The sequence below is a fragment of the Vespula pensylvanica genome, chromosome 9 (assembly GCF_014466175.1).
Source record: "Vespula pensylvanica isolate Volc-1 chromosome 9, ASM1446617v1, whole genome shotgun sequence".
Taxonomy (NCBI): Eukaryota; Metazoa; Arthropoda; class Insecta; order Hymenoptera; family Vespidae; genus Vespula; species Vespula pensylvanica.
This window is the reverse complement of record NC_057693.1, coordinates 3080711-3102948: the sequence shown is the minus strand read 5'-3', so window position 1 is coordinate 3102948 and position 22238 is coordinate 3080711. Positions and strand designations below refer to the sequence as shown.

At 34.9% G+C, this 22238-nt stretch overlaps 3 protein-coding genes across 8 annotated transcripts in view; all 3 read left to right on the top strand.

The window, feature by feature from the left end:
• The first annotated feature begins 1018 nt into the window (after positions 1-1018).
• Positions 1019-2639, top strand: LOC122631695 (transmembrane protein 45B-like). Of its 2 annotated transcripts, none has more exons than XM_043817682.1 (2): positions 1019-1263; positions 1344-2639. In XM_043817682.1, the coding sequence occupies exon 2, from the start codon at positions 1389-1391 to the stop codon at positions 2157-2159; it is 771 nt and encodes a 256-aa protein (XP_043673617.1). In that variant the 5' UTR covers positions 1019-1263; positions 1344-1388; the 3' UTR covers positions 2160-2639. The 2 variants fall into 2 exon arrangements, with proteins under 2 accessions (XP_043673617.1, XP_043673618.1); XM_043817683.1 differs by having other exon boundaries at positions 1020-1171.
• A 230-nt stretch (positions 2640-2869) lies between these two features.
• LOC122631696 (actin-related protein 2/3 complex subunit 4) lies at positions 2870-5771 on the top strand. The gene is made up of 4 exons (XM_043817684.1): positions 2870-3175; positions 3469-3795; positions 3867-4037; positions 4118-5771. The coding sequence occupies exons 1-4, from the start codon at positions 3173-3175 to the stop codon at positions 4121-4123; spliced, it is 507 nt and encodes a 168-aa protein (XP_043673619.1). The 5' UTR covers positions 2870-3172; the 3' UTR covers positions 4124-5771.
• Positions 5772-8786: 3015 nt separating this feature from the next.
• The window catches only part of LOC122631484 (nuclear factor 1 X-type), a 63287-nt gene continuing 49835 nt past the window's right edge, over positions 8787-22238 (top strand). For 4 of the 5 annotated variants that reach the window (XM_043817215.1, XM_043817213.1, XM_043817212.1 and 1 more), the window contains exons 1-2: positions 8787-8918; positions 17604-17759. In XM_043817215.1, the coding sequence (XP_043673150.1) occupies positions 8838-8918; positions 17604-17759 (237 nt within the window). In that variant the 5' untranslated portion in view covers positions 8787-8837. Of the gene's footprint in view, positions 8919-14631; positions 14775-15920; positions 16578-17603; positions 17760-22238 lie in introns of those variants that run through there. The other variant, XM_043817214.1, reaches the window with a different exon arrangement.

Below are 22238 nucleotides of genomic sequence, written 5' to 3'. Positions count from 1 at the left end.
AAGAATTACACTAAGTATATGTGAGGTGTTAATATAGTGATACATTTTAATTTGATAGTGCGATATAAAGTAGAATCGTAACAATGATCGTTATCGTACAACTCGTACAATGTACGAATGAATGAATGAATGAATATTATTGATACAAATGGTTAAATTAATGGCACGTTAATTACGTAGCATTTTATGAATTTTCTTTATACCAATTTCTTCTCTTATACTACCCAGTGCAAAATTTGTATTTATATAGTAAAACACATATGCGATATCCACGTACACGCTTCAAAAGATCAAACGCGGCATAACCTATGTGTCCCACGCAAGGTAAGTACACACCATAATATTGAGTCAATTTACATAATGATAATCGAGACGTACATTTATGAAAAGCTCTATTTGAATCCTCGGTAGAATCATTCGTAAGCATTGAAAACGGTGTTTTTAATTTTCCGAAGGATATCGATATCGAATTTTATGTATTACGAAAATATTCGATACAGTGTTAAAATGCAATATTTTTTTCTTTTTTTTTTTTGTTAAATTCGATTCATTGATATGTATCGATGGATAATTTAAAAACATTTCAATATTTATTCTTAATGTGAGAGTGTGTGTATGTATATAATTATTTTGGATCGATTACAAGTTAATTACGCATCTGTTTATAGTTAATTTTAAATATGAAAATTAACTTAATATAAATAGCTACTGTGAAAATGCTAGTAGTGTCATCTTTTATAGATAAAATAACGAGTGAATTATCTGTCGATGATATAGATTTTCAAAAATTAGAAGACAGCTGATAAAAATGTGTCTTATCATTTCATGTCGCACTCAACGTTATCGACGAGTTCTTTTTTGCGATACTATTAGAATTAGGAATATGTTTCTTATTTTTAATTAACATTTAAATCTGATTACATGCTAATATGGATATTATTGAACTTGATATTTTATAGACATTTATTATTATATTTCTTTTTGGTGAAGTGTCGGTAACGTAGATTTGAAAAAAATTATATTCTATTTCTTGCGTGGGTTCATCGTTGTGGCATTGACGTCACTTCGTCTTATATGGCATTTTGTATATTTTGTCATTAGTTCTATAAAAATCTTTTCCTCCGTTTATTACAATCAAGATAAATCTTATAAAAAAATTTTTTATAAGTAGATACGTTTTTCTGTGAAACGAAAAGTACTTCTTCTTTTTTTCATCATACAACATGACATTTAATTGCAAGATAGTATTACTATAAAATCACGGTAACAAAGAAAACATTTAAATGTTAGAACATAGAATCGTATTTATTTTTTTATCTGCAGTGTATTTGTTTATATTCCAGAAACAACGAATATATACATCATTGTGGACGTAAACTTGCTTCGACATGTATACTATGGAAAGTTGTTTGCCCTATGTTCTGACCGGTAGTATTTTTTATGGATTTGGAATAAAGTGGTGCTACGAATATGCCAAATTTTGGATCTCATTAAGACCAAAAGAGAATGAATCGATGACGAAGGGTGTTAGATTTTGGAAAAAATGTAAAAGAGTATTTACTAATCATCCGATAGAAGGTAGTCTTAAGTTAATAGCGACTGCCATAGGTTTGTCTGGAACTTTAACAAGCGGTTTATCCGATGTTGGAGTAGTATCTCATAAGGTCGTACACGCAACAATGTATCTCTTCTTTGCATTTTCTGGTTTGGTTGACGTCTTAAATTTTTATTTTCCTCATAATGTCAGTGATGGATTAGTTAAGATGGCTTTAGCACAAAGCTTTTTTGTAGAAGGATTTCTTTTCATTTGGGCAAATGTCGATGAAAGTTCAGCCGTTAATATAATCTTAGCAGGTATCGTATGGACGACATCTTTTGCTATTACCTTAGAACTTGTGTGGCCAGAAATCAAACTTTTAAGGGCTTGTACGACTCTTTTACATGGTGGATGGATATCGCACATGGTTCGTATGTACCGCGTGGAACCTCTCTTACCAGCTAGAGTTGCTTTGGCATTCTCTTGGCACGTAGCAGCTGCATCTGCTATAACATTATGTATTGTTTGTATTACGAGAAGCTGTGCACCAAAGTTAGTAGTAGAGGAACCACCTGAAATACCGATTTATGATTATTGCCAAGAACCGGATCAAAGAATATAATTGGATCATTTAATCATGTAGTGATTTTGAATTTGATAGATTCATGTCTTCAATTATCAGGTAGTGAGATTTTTATACGACATAATTAAAGATAAAATCGTAGTAAGCATAATTATATTGTTATTATGCATGAAATAGTGTACGACGTAGTACAAGTTATTTCGGAACACATTTTATAATAATAGTATTAATACTATATTGCAATAATATTAATTAATATCTATATAATACTCAAAATATTAATCTACGATGATACCAATTCAAATAAGACTGTGCCTTATGATCTTGTTCGTTATATTTATTAATGTATTAGTAAACTATATATATTTACTATATTTATAATAATTTATACACTATTTTTTATCTTTTATTATGTGCCAAATTTATATCTGTAGCATTTGATACATGAATATTGTATTTCTAATTGTAAGTACAATTTTTTTAATACGAAGCAATATACTAACAAAACTTCAATTGTTTTTTATTTTACCAATATAAAAAAGAAGATGAACGAAAGTATCTCGTATTAAAATATTTCGTATATATTAAATTTCAAATATAGCACCATGATGATGTCAGTTATACAATATAATTCTCCTGGCTCGTATAGTAATTACAGTGAAATAATAATTAATTAGAATCTTTTTGTAAATATAGAAGTCTCCATTTATTAAATAATAATCACATTATACTTGGTATTCATTGTTGTAAACTTTTTTATTTATTGTAAAAATTCGATAAATTAAGTAAATGCATATCGATTTAGAATAGTCCAGAAAAAACTAGCCAATAGGAGTACAATTCTTGAGCAACACATTACGTCCATATTGGTGCGTTGAAAACACGCCCAAATCGTGAGTACAAACCGGCTGAACCCAACCCTGTGATATGCGAGGAACGTAATGTGTCATTTTTCACGTGTTACCATATATTTTTGGTAAAAGAACGAGGTAGTAAAAAAACCATAAGGATACAAACAAGGAGCATTAAAAGTTTGTTATCCTTTTGTAATAATGGTAAGATGTTTCTTAATATTTGCTGATACAAAGTATATCGTAGTATATCTAAAAGAAGAATATACTTTATCAATAAGACAGGATGTAGTTGCTTTAGTATCTCTTATTTGTGGTATCTTTACTCTATTGTATATTGGTATTATATTGCGTGAAATTTTTTTCTACATGTGCATTGGTTATGAGAAAGAATTTGATAAACGTTATAAAGAAAGAGAAATTGTAATAAATGGATAAATCTTTATATGAAATTATCGATTTTCTTTATTGAACAAACTTGTATGTTTATGTTACAGTCTGGAACATTGAAACCTTATCTTATGGCAGTGAGACGTACTCTCACAGCTGCTATGTGTCTTGAGAATTTTTCTTCCCAAATAGTAGAAAAACACAATAAGCCCGAAGTTGAAGTTAGAGCAAGCAAAGAACTTTTGTTAACACCTATTTTGATTAGCAGAAACGATAAGGAGAAAGTATTAATAGAATCAAGTATAAATAGTATGAGAATAAGTATTGCAGTTAAACAGGCGGATGATCTGGAAAAGATTCTATGTCATAATTTCACAAGATTCATGACTATGAGAGCAGAACATTTTATGATACTCAGGAGGAAACCTATAGAGGTAGATATATAATAATCGCTATATCAATTTATTATATTTTATTAAAACTAATCTTTTTATTTTTCCAACAGGGTTATGATATTAGTTTTCTCATCACAAACATTCACGTAGAACAAATGTATAAACATAAGATAGTAGATTTTGTGATTCATTTTATGGAGGAAATCGATAGAGAAATCAGTGAAATGAAACTATCTATGAATGCTAGAGCTCGTATATGCGCAGAAGAATTTTTGAAGAGGGTTAGTATAGAAACATTATCTCTATAAGCATGATTGATATAATATGCTATTAATTTTCTCAAACGTAATTTTATTTTCAGTTCTAATCTGTGGAATATGGATTGTTATTGGAAGAGCGATAAATATAAATGTCTATAAACGAAAGGCAGTTGAAGGAAGCGCTTCAAATTTTCTCCGAATACCAACGTTATAATAATTTACTCAACGTGGTCCCTTATCCAACAAAAGTATCTTAACCTTCGATTCAATTTCACGAACTAAATTCTATCAGATCGAAGTTATTTGGAATATAAATGATAAATCTGATATAAAAGTAAGCGTAAGTATCAAAGAATTTTAATTGGTTATCGTAACGAAGGAAATTAAAAAAGGATTTGGGATAAAGATATATATGCAAATAGAAAAAGGAAATATATAGATCGATTTACAAAGCAAAAAGAAAAAAAAACTCAAGACACTTTCATGGAGAAGTAATAAAGCTGCGAAGATTCTTAGACTGGTTTTTCTGCGAATTTATGGATATTATATTGTCTGCTTGTATATTTTTTACAATAATATGTTAATAGGGAAGTATTCATAGATCATAGACACATCGATTAACATTTATAACAATCTTCCGATCTTCTTCTCTCAGAAGTATGAACATAGATAATCGTGTTAGTTAATATAAAATTTTCTGTACACTACTTGTAATTTTATACCGTTAAGTATCGTATTCGTCTAAGGATGAAGGAGCTATTATGAAGATAGCTAGAATGAAAATTGCACTAAATAATGGAAAGATATATAATATTTGCGAGTTGGTTCCTCTGACGCACGATCCTGAAAGACTACGTGTGTTGAAACGTTAGTATACTTAATATCAATAAAATTAACGTCCACCGATAATTATATTGTAACGCGTCGAAGAACTGCCAAACATTATTTAGTATAACAGGAGGAAGGGACTGTATAATTATAATTATCCTAATAACATCGCGATAAATGTTAAAGAGTTAATAAGAATTATTAATTGTATCTAATGTAATTAACAATTACGGAAAATAATTCTTTAATCTTGATATCGCGTGAATAAGATTTAACGCAATAAGGGATATGCATCTTATCCTCTTTACAATTAATCGTATTATATATTTTTTCCGCATTTCTTCTTTTTTAAATCCTGTCGTCGTCGTCGTCGTCGTCGCTGCCGCCGCTTCGTTTTTAACATAAAATTTTGCACTTACAACGACATTTTCGACGTTATTGAGTTAAAAAAAATTAAAAAGGTTATATAACAAAGTATATTTTTCACCGATTTACAACACATATATGTATATTATTTAATTGTTAGAGATAGAATTTATTGCGCGTTGATCCGAAGCGATATTTAAGAAAAAGGGGATGATATTTTTCAACAAAAAAAGAAAAAAAAGAAAAAAAAAAGAGATTAAGAAGAAAAAAGAAAAAGAACACGAAAAGAATATGATTTGTATTTTTTTGTTTTGTTTCTATTATCATCTCACAATAATCACGCGCGACTAAACCAAATATTTCAGTTTATTTCCTTCGTACGAATCCATCATCCCCTATTCTTCCGTCTCTTCTTTTATTCTCCCATTTTGTTCCCTATTGTCTTCTTTTTTCTTTTCTTTTTTTTTCTTGTTTTTTAACTCTTCGACCATCCTCGTAATTCGTAAGATTTAAACGAATAATGTAAATAACAATAAACGCTGTGAATCCACAATAGAAAAAGAGCCATCGGTCATTGAGCTTTATGTCATGCGTTCGACGCCTTTGCGATGGCAACACGTCGACCAAAGGCATCTTTTTCGAAGCCTGGAATCCATCACGTTCGCGGTGACTCCTCGTTCCATGGTGGAAGGGTCCTGTCCGATAGAGGCAGTCGCGGCCAATCAGGCGTTGCCTTCGGTCAGTGTCGATTCGCGAGTTTTCCGAACACGAACTGTCCCGACGCGATAACTCGAAACGTTCGCGCGTTTTCTTTCTCTCTCTTCTCTCTCTCTCTCTCTCTCTCTCTCTCTCTCTCTCTTTCTCTTTTAAACGCGACGGTATAACCGTCGTACAGGTCGCGTATTTGCAACGCGAGAAAGCTACTCTTGTCAATCTCGCGTATTTTCTAAAGACTATGTCGAACGTCTCGCATACGCTAAAAGCTAGTTTATAATGGAGCGCGCGTCTAGTGGACATTTTTGAATTCGTAAGAAGGGTAAGTGGATAACGGTTGGAACGTCAAAGATATTATTTCGTTTCATTACTATGAAGAATTTCAAGGGAAAATATTTTCGTAGAAAAATTCGTAATGAAAGATTGTTATACTTATGACGATAACGATGACGATGATGATGATGATGATAATGATGATGATGATTATTATTATTATTATTATTATTATTATTATCATCAGTTATATCGTATGAAAGAAATATCGTTCTCCAAAATCATTTCTCGCTGACGTGAGATCGAAGAAATAACGAAAAAAGATGGAATTATCGAGAGATGCGTGAAAACGTATATATATTACGTATATGTATTACCCACATTATATATACATATATGTAAATCGTGTATATATATATATACACACACACACACATACAACTAGAGTTTGAAATTTGATTTCATCGAAACAAACTTTGACGTTCGTTTTTCGCATTAAATACAAAACTTGCACTTGGAGAAATAAATAAAAAAATAAATAAATACTATATATATATATATATATATATATATATATATATGTATGTATCCATAGATATAATAGGAAAACGCGAACGTTTCATAACGACTAACTCGAACTCCAACGATTAACAGCGAAAGCGTAGTTAAACAATCGCAAAAAGTAGTTATCGTTAGTGAGAGTCAACATGGAGTCGAAAATTAAAAAAGAAAGAAAAACGATCGCAAAGAAATAGAGAGAGAGAGAGATATATATATAAAATCAAATAGATATAAAATATGACAATTTCAAAACGAATCGTTCCTAAATCATTCGCTTTAAACGTGTGATCCTTTCGAAGTCGACTCGAGTCTAATTCTTAACGGTGCTGCGTCCGAAAGCCCAAAAATACACGGAGGAACGGTGAGCAGAGTCACGTTGCTTGTATCGGTAAGAGAGAGAAAGAGAGAGAATACACGAGGATAAAACAAGAGAGAAGAATTCTTGCAAGCGATTAGCGTAGAGAAGCTTTTCGTGCGACCGATATCGTCTCTCTCTCTCTCTCTTTCTCTTTTAAACACATATACACACATGTATATATACATATCTATTTCTTCTTCATCCCTTCGATAATCTTTACTTTCTTTCTCTCTCGTTCATCGACGACAACGACGGTGGTGGTAGTAGTGGTGGTGGTGGTGTGGTGATGGTGGTGGTGGTGGTGGTGGTGGTGGTGGTGATGGTGGTGGTTGTGGCGGTGGTGGTGGTGGTGGCGGTGGCGGTGACGGTGGCGGCGGCAGCGTCGAGCTTGCGCGACGCCGCGTGCTTTTTACGCCGACGCCGACGCAGCGGCCGTGGTTCGGAGTCGGCGTAGTCTGGGACCTGGCGTCTCCCGATCGGGAACGGGAAGCGAGAAGGAGTCGAGAGGAAGAAGAAGAGTCGTCATCGTCGTCGCCGTCGAGGCAGAGGCTAGTTGAGAGTACGAGCAGAGAGAGAGAGAGAGAGAGAGAGAGGGAGGGAGGGAGAGAGAGAGATAAATAGATAGATAGAGAAGGGCTGGCTATAGGGAGGGAGGGAGAAAGGATGGGAGGGAGGTAGGGAGAGAGAGAGAAAGAGACAGAGATTCGCGCACGTAAGGGTTACTCGGAGGAGAAGGGTAGTGGGAGAGAGGAGAGGGGTGGGGTGGGAGAAATAGAGAAAGAGAGAGAGGTAGATAGACAGAGATAGACAGAGAGACGAACGGAGAAAGAGAAAGAGAAAGGGAGAAAGAGTCTTGCGTGCGGCACGAGAAAACAGAGAGAGGGCCTAAGTCGAGAGTTAGGAGTTGTGGCTCGCGTTAGATAGGATGCGTGTGCCTGGGTGCGGTGTCCCACCACCACCCGACAACCGACGGTTCAGCAACGACGAGGACGAGGATAACAACCAGGAACGCAGCATCACTCTAGACGAGACTGTTATCACCTATCAGAATAAAGACGAAACCGTTGGCGAAAAGAATAATAAACGGAACAGCGGTAAAAACAATAACAACAATAATAACAACAACGTAGACGACGGTGCGTTCGCCAGGAGATTACTACAGTCGTTGGATCTGATCGTTCTAAGAGACAAGAGAATCGTCGTTGTTGTCGTCGTCGTCGTCGTCGTCGTCGTTGTTGACGACGAGAAAGAAGAAGAAGAGAAGGAAGAGGAGGAGGAGGAGGAGAAAAAGTTGAAAGTGGTGAAGGAGGACGAGAAGGAGAAAAAGAAAAAAAAGAAGAGGACAACGACGAGAAGGAGACGTCGTTGTCGTGAAATCGTTAGCACTCTTGGTGTCCTTCTATTCTTCCTGATCTTGAACAGGACAACACTTCGTCGATCGTCGTCGAAAAATACAACTTGTAGTGTCGTCGCCGTTCGTTTTTCGCACCGTTTTCCCGCTATCATCCTCGCGTAGCCCGCTTCTGTCAGTCGTCGCGTTCCGCGTTCGCGGTCCGCGTCCACGCGGCGGCTTTCGCCGCGGCGTCGCGACGGCCACGACGCTACTCACCGAAAACTATTACGAGCGCCGTCAGCAGGAACCCACTATCCTCGCTGACTTTCTTCAACCAGAAGCTGTTAACCGGCTTCACCCTGGACCGCCACCGTCGTCCCACCTACTCATGTTCATCCCGGATACCCTGAGGAGCTGCATGGTGGAACCGGATGTCTCGACTTACCTGCAGGCCCCTTCCGTAGGACAGGTGCATATTCCGCTCAATTGTTTCGTTTATTTATCTCTAGTTCTTTTTTTTTCTTTTTTATCTTTTATTCGCTTTTCTTTTATTCATCCTTCTTCCTTGCGTATTTTATATCTCGCTTCAACGTTCCTATATATTTATTATTTTTGGTATTGTGTTGTTGTTGTTGTTATTGTTATTATTATTATTATTATTATTATTATTATTATTATTATTATTATTATTATTATTATAACGAATTAGAACATTTGAACACTCGTTGCAATCTTGTAACAATCCGTATCGATGATTATTCCCTAACGCGGTCTTCGTCGTCACGAACACGTGCGAATCACGAGCGCGTGTCGCGCTACTATCTAACGTCTCGCTCGACCATCGTCGATCCTCGTGCTCTCGTACTTACTTGTCTAACGATTCTAACCTGTATTATATCGATATTTTGACAAATGGATTTTGTCTAATGTTATAAAGAATCGTCTGACGTAAAAGTGTTGGGTTGGATATCATATATATTGTAGATATATACGTATTTTAGATTTATTTTTAAAAATAAACTTCTTGCGTTATGATTTCTAAGGTTTCTCGATAAATTTTTTTTTCTGACTTTGTTGTTGTTGTTCTGCTTGTTGTTTATATTATCGTCATCGTCGTCGTTATTTTGTTCATCATCGTCACTTCCCTTTCGTTCGTTCATTTTCGATGGTAAAGAAGCTGAAAATGTGATTCTCGAAAGTGCGCATCTCTGCCGCAACCAATCGGGACATTACGTAATCATCCTTGTTATCGTATTACGTTGAAAGTATTCAGGATTTTCACTAGCTTCGAATCGTTTTCATTATGAAACTTAAACGTGAGAATATCGATCATTTTTTAAGCGAGTAGACGGACGTGAGCTCATCGATTTTATTCGATATTCGTTTCAAAAAAACCTGATATATCATTTGTCGTTTAACAAATTTATAAAACATTTTAGAGAATAGGAATTGTTTCGTTAAAAGTATCGCTATGAATTAATGAAGGTAATAATGTTTCAATATAAATTACAATAGAATCGTAAATGTTGATGTGTGTGTGTGTGTGGTTTCATTTTAAATTGAAATGGCGAGGTCATAGTATTTTTTATAATTATTTTCTTGCAAAAGTATCATTATTAGAATAATATAATATACATATTATTATTATTATTATTACAATGTGTATATATATATGTATGTATATATGAGTATTTATGTATATATATATCCATCGTAATAGTAACTTTCAATAATAACCCTCGTAATCCTAATATTTTTTTATCTAATTCATGGTACATCGAATAAACACGTAACTTATCTATATACTATTATATATAGATAGAAACATAAGTTGGTAGACGTTAGAGAACACGTTCGATCGTTTCGTGTGGCGGTCGTCGTTATTCGATCGAAGTAGCTCGAGGTTCTGACAAACTCGTCAGCTGTTTCCCGCGATATAAAAGATTATCACGGAAAGCTATAAGAATAAAGTTTCAAAACTACGCGAAATAATAATATATATAAATATTATACATGTAAGCAAAATAATTTCAAAATGTAATTCAAAAATGATATCGATAATACAAAAGTCTCGAAACACTGTAAAAATGGATAACGTATGTATGTCGTACGACCGATAATATTTGCTTTCTCGTCTTTCGGCAAACTTAGAACGGTCGTTAGCGTCTCGTACGGGACATTTATTTTTGGTGTGATGCGTATTTTGAAGTTTTGGGAGAGAGGGGGAGGGGGTTTGACGTGGTTCGAGAACGTGGAACGTAATTATCTCTGGTCTGATCGCTTGGACGGAACGCTTCACGTGTTGGACGTGAAGTTGATGGCTTGAAAATGATTGAAAAATTGATTGCATTGGAAGTATTTTTAATTCATCATTTCTTTTTCTAAATTTAATTTATTGTTCAGTCACTCACACCAACTCACACACACACACACACATATAAATTCATTTCTTCTCTCCCTTCATTTTTATTTCATCCTCTTTTTCGTTTTGTTAAAAAGGAAGACTCCGATACCTGATAAGTCATCGAGCCAAGGTCGAAAGTATGTTTCGTAGGGTATAAAAATCGAACGTAACGAGAAGAGGCGAAAGAGAACAGTAGAGGGTAGAAAGAGATAGGGGTAGAAGAGGGGTAAGACATAGGGGGTGTATCTCTCGAGGAGAGTACCGATAAGAAGAAGGTCGTTGGTTGGATCGCGATGTATTTTCTCTCTCTTTTTCTCTCTCTCTCTCTCTCTTTTTTTTTTACCTTTATAAGCATGCATAGTCCACGTTCTTCCGCGTCTACGCTCAGCTCGTACGCTTCGTGTCTATGTTATGTCCCGCCAGACGAAGAGGAGTTTGGCTATCGATCGACTTCAGTAGCAGCAGCCGCGTGGTCGCCTCCCTTCTTTCTTTCTTTCTTTCTTTCTTTTTTTCTCTTTCTTTCTTTCTCTCTTTTTCTTTCTTTCTTTATTACTTTCTTTTTCTTTCTTTCTTCTGTCCTTCTCCGGTAGCTCCATCTCCTTTACTTCTTCTTCTTCTTCGTTTTTTTGTCTTTTTCTTCATCTTCTTCCTCCGTCTTCAGTCTTCTTCCGTCTTTTTCCGTTTTCTTCTGTCTTTTGTCTTCTTCTTCTCTTTCTTCTCATCCTTCTCTTCTTCGCTTAGTTTCTTCTTTCGCTCGAAAGCAAACGTCTTACTCTTCGTTCCACGTGTCATCCATTTCTTTGACTTCATTGGACCATGTCCGGCTCCAAGAACTATTCGAGACTAGACGAAACAAACATGTCCTCTACTCTCTCTCTCCCTCCCTCCCTCCCTCTACCTTTCTCTCTCTCTCTCTATCTCTCTCTTTCTCTCTCTTATTGGCTATCTCGCGAATTCTCTACGGATTATTTTTACTCGAAAGAGTTTTCTTTTTTTCTCTTTCTTTCTTTCTTTCTTTCTTTCGTTTTTGTACTCTATCTTTATCTTTCTCTCTCTCTCTTTAAATGCAAAAATATTCGAAGCTATTATTTCACGAAAGCGTGACGTTCTATCGTAGTAATTCTCCAGATTGAAGGAGACGTGTCGTTGCATGGAAGGAAAGGGCCGAGCAGAAGACTACCCTGCAAAAGTACCTACATTGTCTTTTTTACGTTGCTTTTTAATATAGTCCGAGGGTGAGAGAGAGTTACCGTGGCGCCGTGAGACGCTTTGTTTGATAGTAACAATGCGAATGGTTTTTCTTGTCCTTCTTTTTTCTTGGCCCTCTTTTGCCTCTCTCTCTCTCTCTCTCTCTCTCTGTTTTTATCTATCATTTTTTCTTTCTTTCCTTCTTCTTTCTTTACGTTCTCAATCGGAAGAAAATCACTCGTCCTTCGTCGTTAACGTTAGTTAAACTTAGGAAAGGTCTTTTATCGATCGATCATTACGTACCGTTCTTCATCTGGCCTGTCATACTTCTTTTTTTTCTAATTCTTTTCCTGATGTAAAAATTTCAAAATTGTTAGCTCGTAGTAGTAGAAATGAGTAAATCCTCTATCGTGGGAGTTCGTACGTGTCGAGAATGAATTTTCTCGTAGGCTCTTCCCTTTCCCTCTTTCGGTGTCATTTTAAATCGTCACCACTCTTCAGTGTCTTAACCTTTGGGATTTTCTCGTTAAGGGACGATCACCTCGTCGAACGTGGTCGCTCGAAGACGAATGTCAAGTCGCAGAAAGGTAATTTTTTTCTTTTTCCGCAAAGTCCATTTTATTTATTTATTTATTTATTTATCCATTTTTATAATTAAGAGAGGAGTGTTAATTATGAAAGAAAATAGAAATTTTATCCTTTAGAGATTCGCAAGCGAAGAAGCTTTATACCAGAAAGATGAGAAGTATATAATGAAATTCTCAAAATTTAATAAATTTATTTGCCGTAATTATTACAATGTTGTTTTAAAACTTCCATTTTTTTTTTATAATTTTCATCTAATATTGAATAATAAAACAGACTTTGTTTCTCAATTCCTTTACTTCTTCATGAAAAGTAATATACGTACTAAGGTGAAATTTTACTCATTAGCGTGATATTGTTTTCTTATGTTAGTTTTTAAGGATTAATCAAATTATATAACTCACATCCTGTATATTTGGAACGACATGAAGTTGAGAATATTTTTATTAAGATGAAGTTACGCGAGTAATAATTTTATGTCTATTTAAATGTTTATTCGATTAATGTCGATCGAGATTCAATGATAATTGAAACGATCCTAACTGTTCGAAAGAGAGACAGAGGAAGAGACAGAGAAAGAAAAGAGAAAAAGAGCTGAATGAGAGAGCAAGAAAATGAATTAAAGGGAGAGCTAGAATACACGACGCGAGTTTATTTGTTCTGGAACGAGTCCCTCAAAGAATATCAAACAGTGTCGAAATCAAAAACTACAGTAATTATGTTGGCACAACACGTAGATTAAAGAATTTCTCGAGATCGATGAGTATTACAAAATTGTTACGTGTCTATGTATAAAATACGTAAGCTAACGATAACGTAAGTAGTATATTATAATAATTATAGAAAATATGCATCCGTCAAAATCAATATAAAAATGAATCTAAATGATAATAAGTATCTAAATAATATTACTAAATGATAACAATAATTTTAAGATAATAATTTATACAATATTTATTGAAAACATTTTAATGACATAATACAATATTATTAAAATATTTATATAAGATTACATACGTACATATGCAAAATACGTATAACAAATATTCGATTCATTTTAATCTAAAAAATTCGCTATTATTTATTAGATTAGAAAGCATTATTCCAATATTTAAAAAAATGCTCAATATTTATAATAAAGTATCAGTTCGCAATAAAAATGACGTAACCAAACGCAACTTTAATATTCTATTATTCATACCGACTAAAAGATTTATATTATTTATTTTACAAAAATACTTATCAAATAAATATCTGTTAGAAATTTCTTCAATTTTTACATTTACAATATCACATTTTCCTCGCAATAGAAATATAACATTTTTACATTCTTGTACAAATTATATCATAAAACCTATTTTATTCTTCTTTCTTAAATACACATATATTCATACACACATATATACATATCTAATTCATTTATGTATATTCGATATAACTGCTTGCAAAACACTTGTTTTTATTCTCTTTTCTACTTGCAACGCACTTATTTTCTTCAATACCCTATTACATTCAAATTTTTCGTACTAAAAGGTATTACAAGGGATGAATATTATAGATACATACATACATACATACATATATATATATATATATATATATATATATATATATGCATATGTATTCGGTCATGATGTCGAGATGAAAAGAAAAGGAAGGAAATAAAAAAGAAAAAGAATAATATAACTAAATGCAATAGAAATAATAAAGAGAGAAAGAGAGAAAGAGAGAAAGAGAGAGAGAGAGAGAGAGAGAGAGAGAGAGAGAGAGAGAGAGAGATTGAAGAGGAAGAGGTGGAGAAGGATGATGAGAGAAGAGGAAGGAGGGAGAAGGAGGGAGAATGGAGGGTTGGAGGAGGGGGGTAGAGTATGGTGGGGAGCGAGAACTCGAGAGGGAGGCGAGAAACGCGTCGGTTCGAGGGCAAATCTAGTAAGCTAGGACAGAGTCTATTAATAAACGTTTGGGGTGCCGTACCTGGCCGGCGCGCGCGGTGCCTCCGGCGCGTCCCGCGCGCGTCCACCAGCAGATACGCGCGTCTCGACGGCCGGCGTCTCAGTGTCGTCGCGACGACCGACGTCGTACTCGCGCTCCGTCCTCGTATTTTCGTAAACGCGTCGTCTCGCGGTATCATTTCGATTCGTGCGCGTGGTACGTGTTCTTTTTTCTTTTTTCGTTCTTTTTCTTTCTTTCTTCTACGCTTCTTTATTTCTCTCTCTCTCTCTCTCTTTCTCTTTCTTTTTCTCTCTCTCTACTACTCCCTCTCTCTTTCTCTCTCTTTCTCTTGTACGTATATACAGATATATACATATATATATATATATATGTATATATATATGTCTATGTGCGTATGTACGTAGAATTTGAATCGATCGATCGATATTTACGTGTACACAGGTGCATAAGAAGAACGGGGTTAATCGTCCACTTTGTCGACTCACCGAGCGATCTAAAAAAGATTGAGAGAGAGAGAAAGAGAACGTCGACGAAATTCGTGGCACGAAATCGTTTTTGAACCTCTGCTACTATCTTTCTCTCTCCTCTCTCTCTCTCTCTCTTTCTCGTGGAATATCTTAACGTGCGCGTGCGGCGCGAAGTGGTAGGCTAACGTAAGAGAAGAAAAAGAGAAAGAGAGGGAAGACAGAAGAGGATCATCGAGAGCGCGAGTGACCTTCGGACTCGGTGTAATTCGGTGCCCAACGCAACACACGGATTTTCTTTCTTCACTTTTCTATTTCTCCTTTCTTTTCTCATTCTTTTTCTTTCTTATCTTTCAATATCTTTTATCTCATCGACAAGATCACGTCAATTGCACTCATAAATTTTGAGTTTATTGAAGGTCAATGATTTTATCGCAATCGAACAATTCACGCAAAATAAGTTCCATGAGAACTATGATAAAAAAAGAAAGTAGGATTAAGTTTTGAATAATTTAGATAAATTTTTCTAACGACGTCGCATCGTCGTCACGAAGTTCCTTAATGTTTTTGATTTTCGTTGCTGTCTGAAAATAACGACGTCGTATATAGTCACTCTCGTTTTCTCTCTCTCTCTCTTTTTCTTCCCCGTGTGAGTGTACGTCGACGAATAACGAGAAAGAGAAAGAGGGAGAGAGAGAGAGAGAGAGAGAGAGAGAGAGAGAGAAAGAGAAAGAGAGAAAGATCTCGCACGCGTGCACACATCGCTTTGCTCTCCACTCGAGCTTCTTAAAGGCTCGACCGCACGAGCATGCTGCCGTTTAACCGGTGACAAAGCAACGTGAACAATCGACGAAATGATCCTCTTTTGGGTTTGTAGAAGAAATCGAGAAGTCATCTAAAAAACACTACTCGTCCATCGACGTATGTACTTAGATACATATCATCGGAAATGTCATTGATTTCGTTGCTGTCGTCGATCAAAAGGAGGACTCGAGAAGGACAACGACGTTATTAGGAACCGAGAGATCAAGAAAAATCGATATCGAATTGATTCGTATATAAATATACACAGGAACACACACATGAACACATTTATATAAGTAATTGTGTGTGTTGTTTTAGATTATATTATTATTATTATTATTATTATTTTGTTTTGTTTTTTAATCGCGCGTTTTGGTGTTTCTATCACGCCTATTATTTCTACATAATATAACAAGTTCGTATTCGATCTTTCGGTCTTTCGTTTGTTCGTTCGTCCGTTCGTTCGTTCGTTCGTTCGTTCATCGTCCGTCGACGACGTCGTGTCGACGAAGAAAAAGACGGAACCCGCGTTATTCCGGCCGCGAGTGTGCGACGCTCGCGCGTGCAGATGAGGCCACGATCGATCTGCGAAAGGGTGGCGGAGGAGTATCGCGACGAGGAGTATCGTCACGGGTACTACGAGAATCGGTGCTTCTGACAACCGGACGAGCGGAGGGACAGACAGACGGTAGTGTGCCACAACAGTCGCGGTGCTTGCGAATACTCGATGGTTGGTGTCGTTGCTTCACTTTTCTTCTTTTCTCTTATACTTTCCTACTTTATCTTTATTTTTCTTTATTTCTTTATTCTTTTCTTTCCTTTTCTTTACCTTCTTCATCTTCTTCATCTTTTTTCTTCTTTATTTTCTTTCAATCTCTTCGATCATCATCTGTCTTTCTTCGTCTATTTTATTTTTATCATTTTATTCATTCGCTTTATCCTCATCCTTCTCTTAATCTTTTTCTGCATCAGTTTGGTATTTTCTTTTTTATTATTATTATTATTTTTTTTTTAATGTCTCTTCTTAATCTTTTCCTTCGAGTAATTTCGTTTTCAACTTTCTTCGTTTATTCATTTTCTTACTTATATTCTTATACTTGTCGCACGATTTTTTAAAAGCTTACATACTCGAACGCTATCGACCACTATCGATAACGCTGCGCGGGAAATTCGAATTCCGCGACGGAACTCGAACTAGGTATTATCTTTCACTTTCGTTCAAGTTCCTTTCTCTTGTAATACATCGCGTTCTTTGATGATCCTTTTATATATATATACATATACATATATTTATACCTATAACGTAATCGTGGAAAGATATAAAAAAGGATCTTATTTCATTCGATACCTCTACGTATGTTAGATTTTCTACAGTAAAAATTGATTTAAACGAAACGTTTATTTTTGAATTATTCTTGTACCGAAACCTATTATAATAAATAAAAATACATTATTCCTTTCTCTCTTTTCTTTCTATCTAAATTAGACATACGTATACATATTCTTTAGCAACTCGTTATCAATAATCTTTTAATCGAATATTAATTTTCAAGGCATTCTTTCACGCTAATGCTCGACAATCGTTAATAAGATTACATTTGATAGTTGTAAATGAACGATTAGAATTTGAGTAAAATTTTGTTTAAATTGCATGTAAGTGAAAGAAATACGGTTTACATAACGTTTTCTTCGAAGACGTTTTTTCTTCACAAATTCAATATCAAAATTAATGATACGCGTTTGTCTGTGTTTGCAGGATGAGTTCCATCCATTCATTGAGGCCCTCCTACCATTCGTGAAGTCTTTCTCGTACACGTGGTTTAATCTACAAGCCGCCAAGAGGCGTTACTATAAGAAACACGAGAAACGGATGAGTCTCGAAGAGGAACGTCAGTGCAAGGAGGAACTCCAGGTGAGTGAATTACCTTCTAACATATTTTCGCATTACATTTTTTCGAGTTGCGTAGACAAAAAGAAAGAAAAAAAAAATAAAAAAGAAAAAAAGAAGAGAGAAATTTTCAAGTAAAAAGATTAGTAGCTTTGAAGTAGCTTATTAGGTTTCTTCCTTCGGCACAATCATTTCCACTTAAATAACTAAATTGAAAAGATTTCTTTTTTTTTCTAACGATTACGAGAACGCACGTTCATCCTTTACAAAACTCTAACGCTAAACGAGCACGTAGCGAGCTCGCTAATATCGCGCTTAAGAATAAAAATAATCAGGTTTGAAGTTATTTTTGGCGGCGGGCGACCTCGTGACGTGCCATCGTGCTAGGCCTCTCAAACTCGTTAGCTCTTTCTCTCTCTCTCTCTCTCCTTTATTTTTTTCTTTTTCTTTCTCATTCTTAAACGACCTTATCGTTTGTTATCTATAGAGATCGTCTTTATATACTGTTAGAGAGAAAAAAAAGAGAAGGAAAGAAAAAGAGACAAAGAGAAAGAGAGAGACAAAGAGAAAAAGAGAAAGAGAAATAGAGAGAGAGAGAGAGAGAGAGAGAGAGAGAAAGAGAGAGGGAGAGAGAGAGAGAGCATGACAAATACATCATTAATGCGAATGAAATGACGTTTCGAATTCGAAAGGAAAATAAATGAAACTTTTCGAAGAAGATCACGGCATTGATCGATTTTTGAACAAAAGGATTTTAAATATGAGAAAAACGAAAACAATTATGATCGTAGGACGGAATTGTATAATAAAGAGGAAGGGATGCGAAAAGATATGTAAGGATAAAATGGGAGGAGGAAAATTTAAGCGATATTTTCGTAACCTTTGGCGAACGTTAGAAATCAAAAATTCTTATCCATATTGGAAGTTCGAAATGAAAAGTTACGGTTGAACGAACTTAAAGTTTATTTCGTAGATAATATGTGGTATAAAAAGAGAATGAGTTCGGTTTATCCGTGAAAGGTATAATCCTAGAAAAAGAAGAGAGAGAGAGAGAGAGAGAAAGAGAGAGAGGGAGAGAGAAAGGGATAAACATCGAAGACGTTTAATGAAAAGCTTCAAAGAAGACGAGTAGGAAGTTTCCTTTTGAAAAGGAACACCAACCTCGCTGGCACGCTTCTCTAATTGAACGTTTTTCACTGCACCTCGTTCGACGCTTTTATCTAAGCGATTCTGCTTAATTAGTCTATCACGTGGGAGACTATGGGCGCTCGAGAATGGTTGTGGGATGTGGGAGAAGAGAGATGGATGGCTCGTTTCGAAGATTCCTAAAGCGCGAGGTAAAGCTTTCGAAAGAGGTAAAGTCTCTCTCTCTCTCTCTCTCTCTCTCTCTCTCTTTCTCTCTCTCTCTCTTTCTCTTCGTCTCTCGAAGTCCCTCGAGCATTTCGATGGAAGTTCGTCGAGGTTCGTTCACGGAGTCACTGACATTCGCGTTTTCGGCTGGACCGCAATCACTTTTTTTCTCTCTCTCTCTCTCTATCTTCTCTATTCGTTCGCTCGTCTGCTAGCGGACCCATCGAGTTTCTCTTCTCTCCACCGCAATTCGTATTCTCCCTCGCGACGGCGTTCGATCAATATTTTAATTCCGCGATGCTGCGGTATTTAGTGAACGAACGAGCTGAACTGAACGAACGAGCTGAACTGAACGAACGAACGAACGAACGAACGAACGAACGAACGAACGGATGGATGGATGGATGGATCTACATATGTTTATGAAAGGATTCGCAGTTTAGGATCGATATATCACGAGTGGTGATCGTACTACGTTGAGGTAAAGAACGTACTCGAGATCATTACTCCTACCTCTTCCTCCTCCTCCTCCTCCTCCTCCTCCTCCTCCTCCTCCTCCTCTCCTATCCCTTTGCTTTTTTTTCTTTTTTGTTTATCTCTACTTTTTTTTTCTTTTTCTCTTTCTTCATCACACAGCGTGCGAGAGTACTGCCGTGTTTTTCTACTCTTTTTCAATAGTACACACACACACACACACACACACACATATATATCGGTCAACCAATAAGGCGTCCGCTCTTCGAGGTAATTGATCGGACGACGACGGACACTTTTCCGCATCCTCCTATGCCGGCTTACAATCCGATTACGAGATACTGCAGGGCTTTTAACCCTGAAACCGTTTCCACTTTCGTCGAGTCACGACGAGCCGGCCGATATATCTATGTACTATACGTTTAGCTATCCAATGTAAGCGTGTTAGGACGCTTATTCGGAATTTTTTCGTTAATGGAATTATAGTATTCGTTAAATCTCTCCGTTCTAGTCTATCGTTGTATTTCTCTCTCTCTCTCCCTCTCTCTCTCTCTCTCTCTCTCTCTATGTGTGTGTGTGTGTGTGTGTGTGTGTGTGTGTGTGTGTATATATATCTTTGTATCTTATTTATATTAAAAGATTTTCTATATTTAGTATCTGATACTGACGTTTTGTAATTTTATGTAATATCTACTATATAACAGATTTTTTTCTGTTCATAAAATAAATATAAAATGTGAAAATTAGAATATTATATTTATTCCAATATAATTATATTATGATAGTTTTAGTTATTATTATCTGTGCCTAGGATAGTATAGTTATATTCTAAAATGAGTTTACATACATACATATATATATATAATATATATATAATATATATACATGTATATATAATTTTTTATATATAATTTTATATATTTTATATTTATATATATATATATTTATATTTATGTTGTAATATATGAAACTATTAAAAACTTTGTATAAGAAGTAACAATTAATTTTGTGTCGATAAAATGAAAGAAAAAATACAGATAAATAAATAAATATGGATATATATGCTTATGATTTAAAAACTAAATAACGTAGAGGATTAGATATAAATACATATGAAAATTAAATAACAAATTCCAACGTATCTTTCGTACATTAAAAAAATTATTGTTATTATTTCCATTTTTTCTGTTTTTCTTTAATATAAAAAAGAAATGGAATTTATTAGAACGCAATTATTAGGTTTGAAAATCGTCATTTATACGTGTCACCGACCGATCTCATACATCCTTGGAGGAAGTTAATAACTCGAACTTTCGCGCACACATCGGAGTTACGTTTGAATTTTACATGAACCACGTTTAATCTGCGACGCACGAAGCCCTACGGAGTCTTCGACCGAGCGCCGCTCTCCCATTATCCGGAGGCCTTTTGAAATTATGAACGGAGAAGGAAGGTCAGTGACCATAATTCTTGCGAGCATCGCGCCATATATGCTAACTAACGTCGGTAACGAGCTCATCCACGAACAACGAAAATTTCTACGTATGTCGTAAATGATAGTGAGATTAAATTATGTCTGTACGTATATATACATATATATATATATGTCCTGCGTGTGTGAGCGTACGCCCGCGTGTATTTGTGCGTGTGATATACGTATATACACAATATATTCGTTTATTTTATTAAATGTGATGCAATAGAAAACAATAGATATAGTATATACTTTCCACAATTTGTTGATATTCACAAAGTTCTCTATTACGAAACTTTTAATGTGCGTTGTGCAATGCCACGAAACGAATTGAATTCATATATCAATTTTTAATTTTTATTTCATTTCTTTTCTTGTTATAATTTGTTAATAGTTCTTGTCTAAAAGTTAACGTTTGTTCTATGCATATAATATAAACTATAACTTCTATACTCGTACAATTTTTTTTCTTTTCCTTTTTCTTTACTTTTTCTTTTCTTTTTGTTTTAATCGCTACAAAAGATTGGATAAATCTGAAAATGTACTTATCGGTTGATCTGAATATCATTTATTATTATCGTTTTTATTATTGTGCATTTATTATAGATTATAAGACAACGATCAATAAATTAAAAGATATTAATTTTATTTTCCGTATTGTTACACAAATTAAGGACAATAAATTGTACGCGAAAGTGTATAATTTATTGTTCTCAATTTATTTTACAAGACTTTTAGACGATTGTGAAAATAAAAAAAATTAATATGAATAGATGATGATAATAATAATAATAACAATAATAATGATGATGATGATGATAATAACAACAACAATAACAACATCAACAACAATACAACAGCAATAACAACAACAACAACAATAATAATAATAATAATAATAATAATAATAATAATAATAATAAGAATAGTAATAATAATAGAGAAGAGTAGAAAATAGGGAAACGAAGAGTGCGCGGGACAAAGTCGAACTTTAGAATTCATGCAATCGCGTTCGCTCGAGTCGACCTAAAAATCTCGTTGCATCGCGAACCGTAACTCGACTTTCTCGTCTTTGTCTACACCATACACGTACGTAGCTTTCTTGTTAAAAAACAACAAAAAAAAGAAAGAAAAAGAAAGGAAACAGAAAGGAAGAAAGAAAGAAAGAAAGAAGAAGAAGAAGAAGAAGAAGAAGAAGAAGAAGA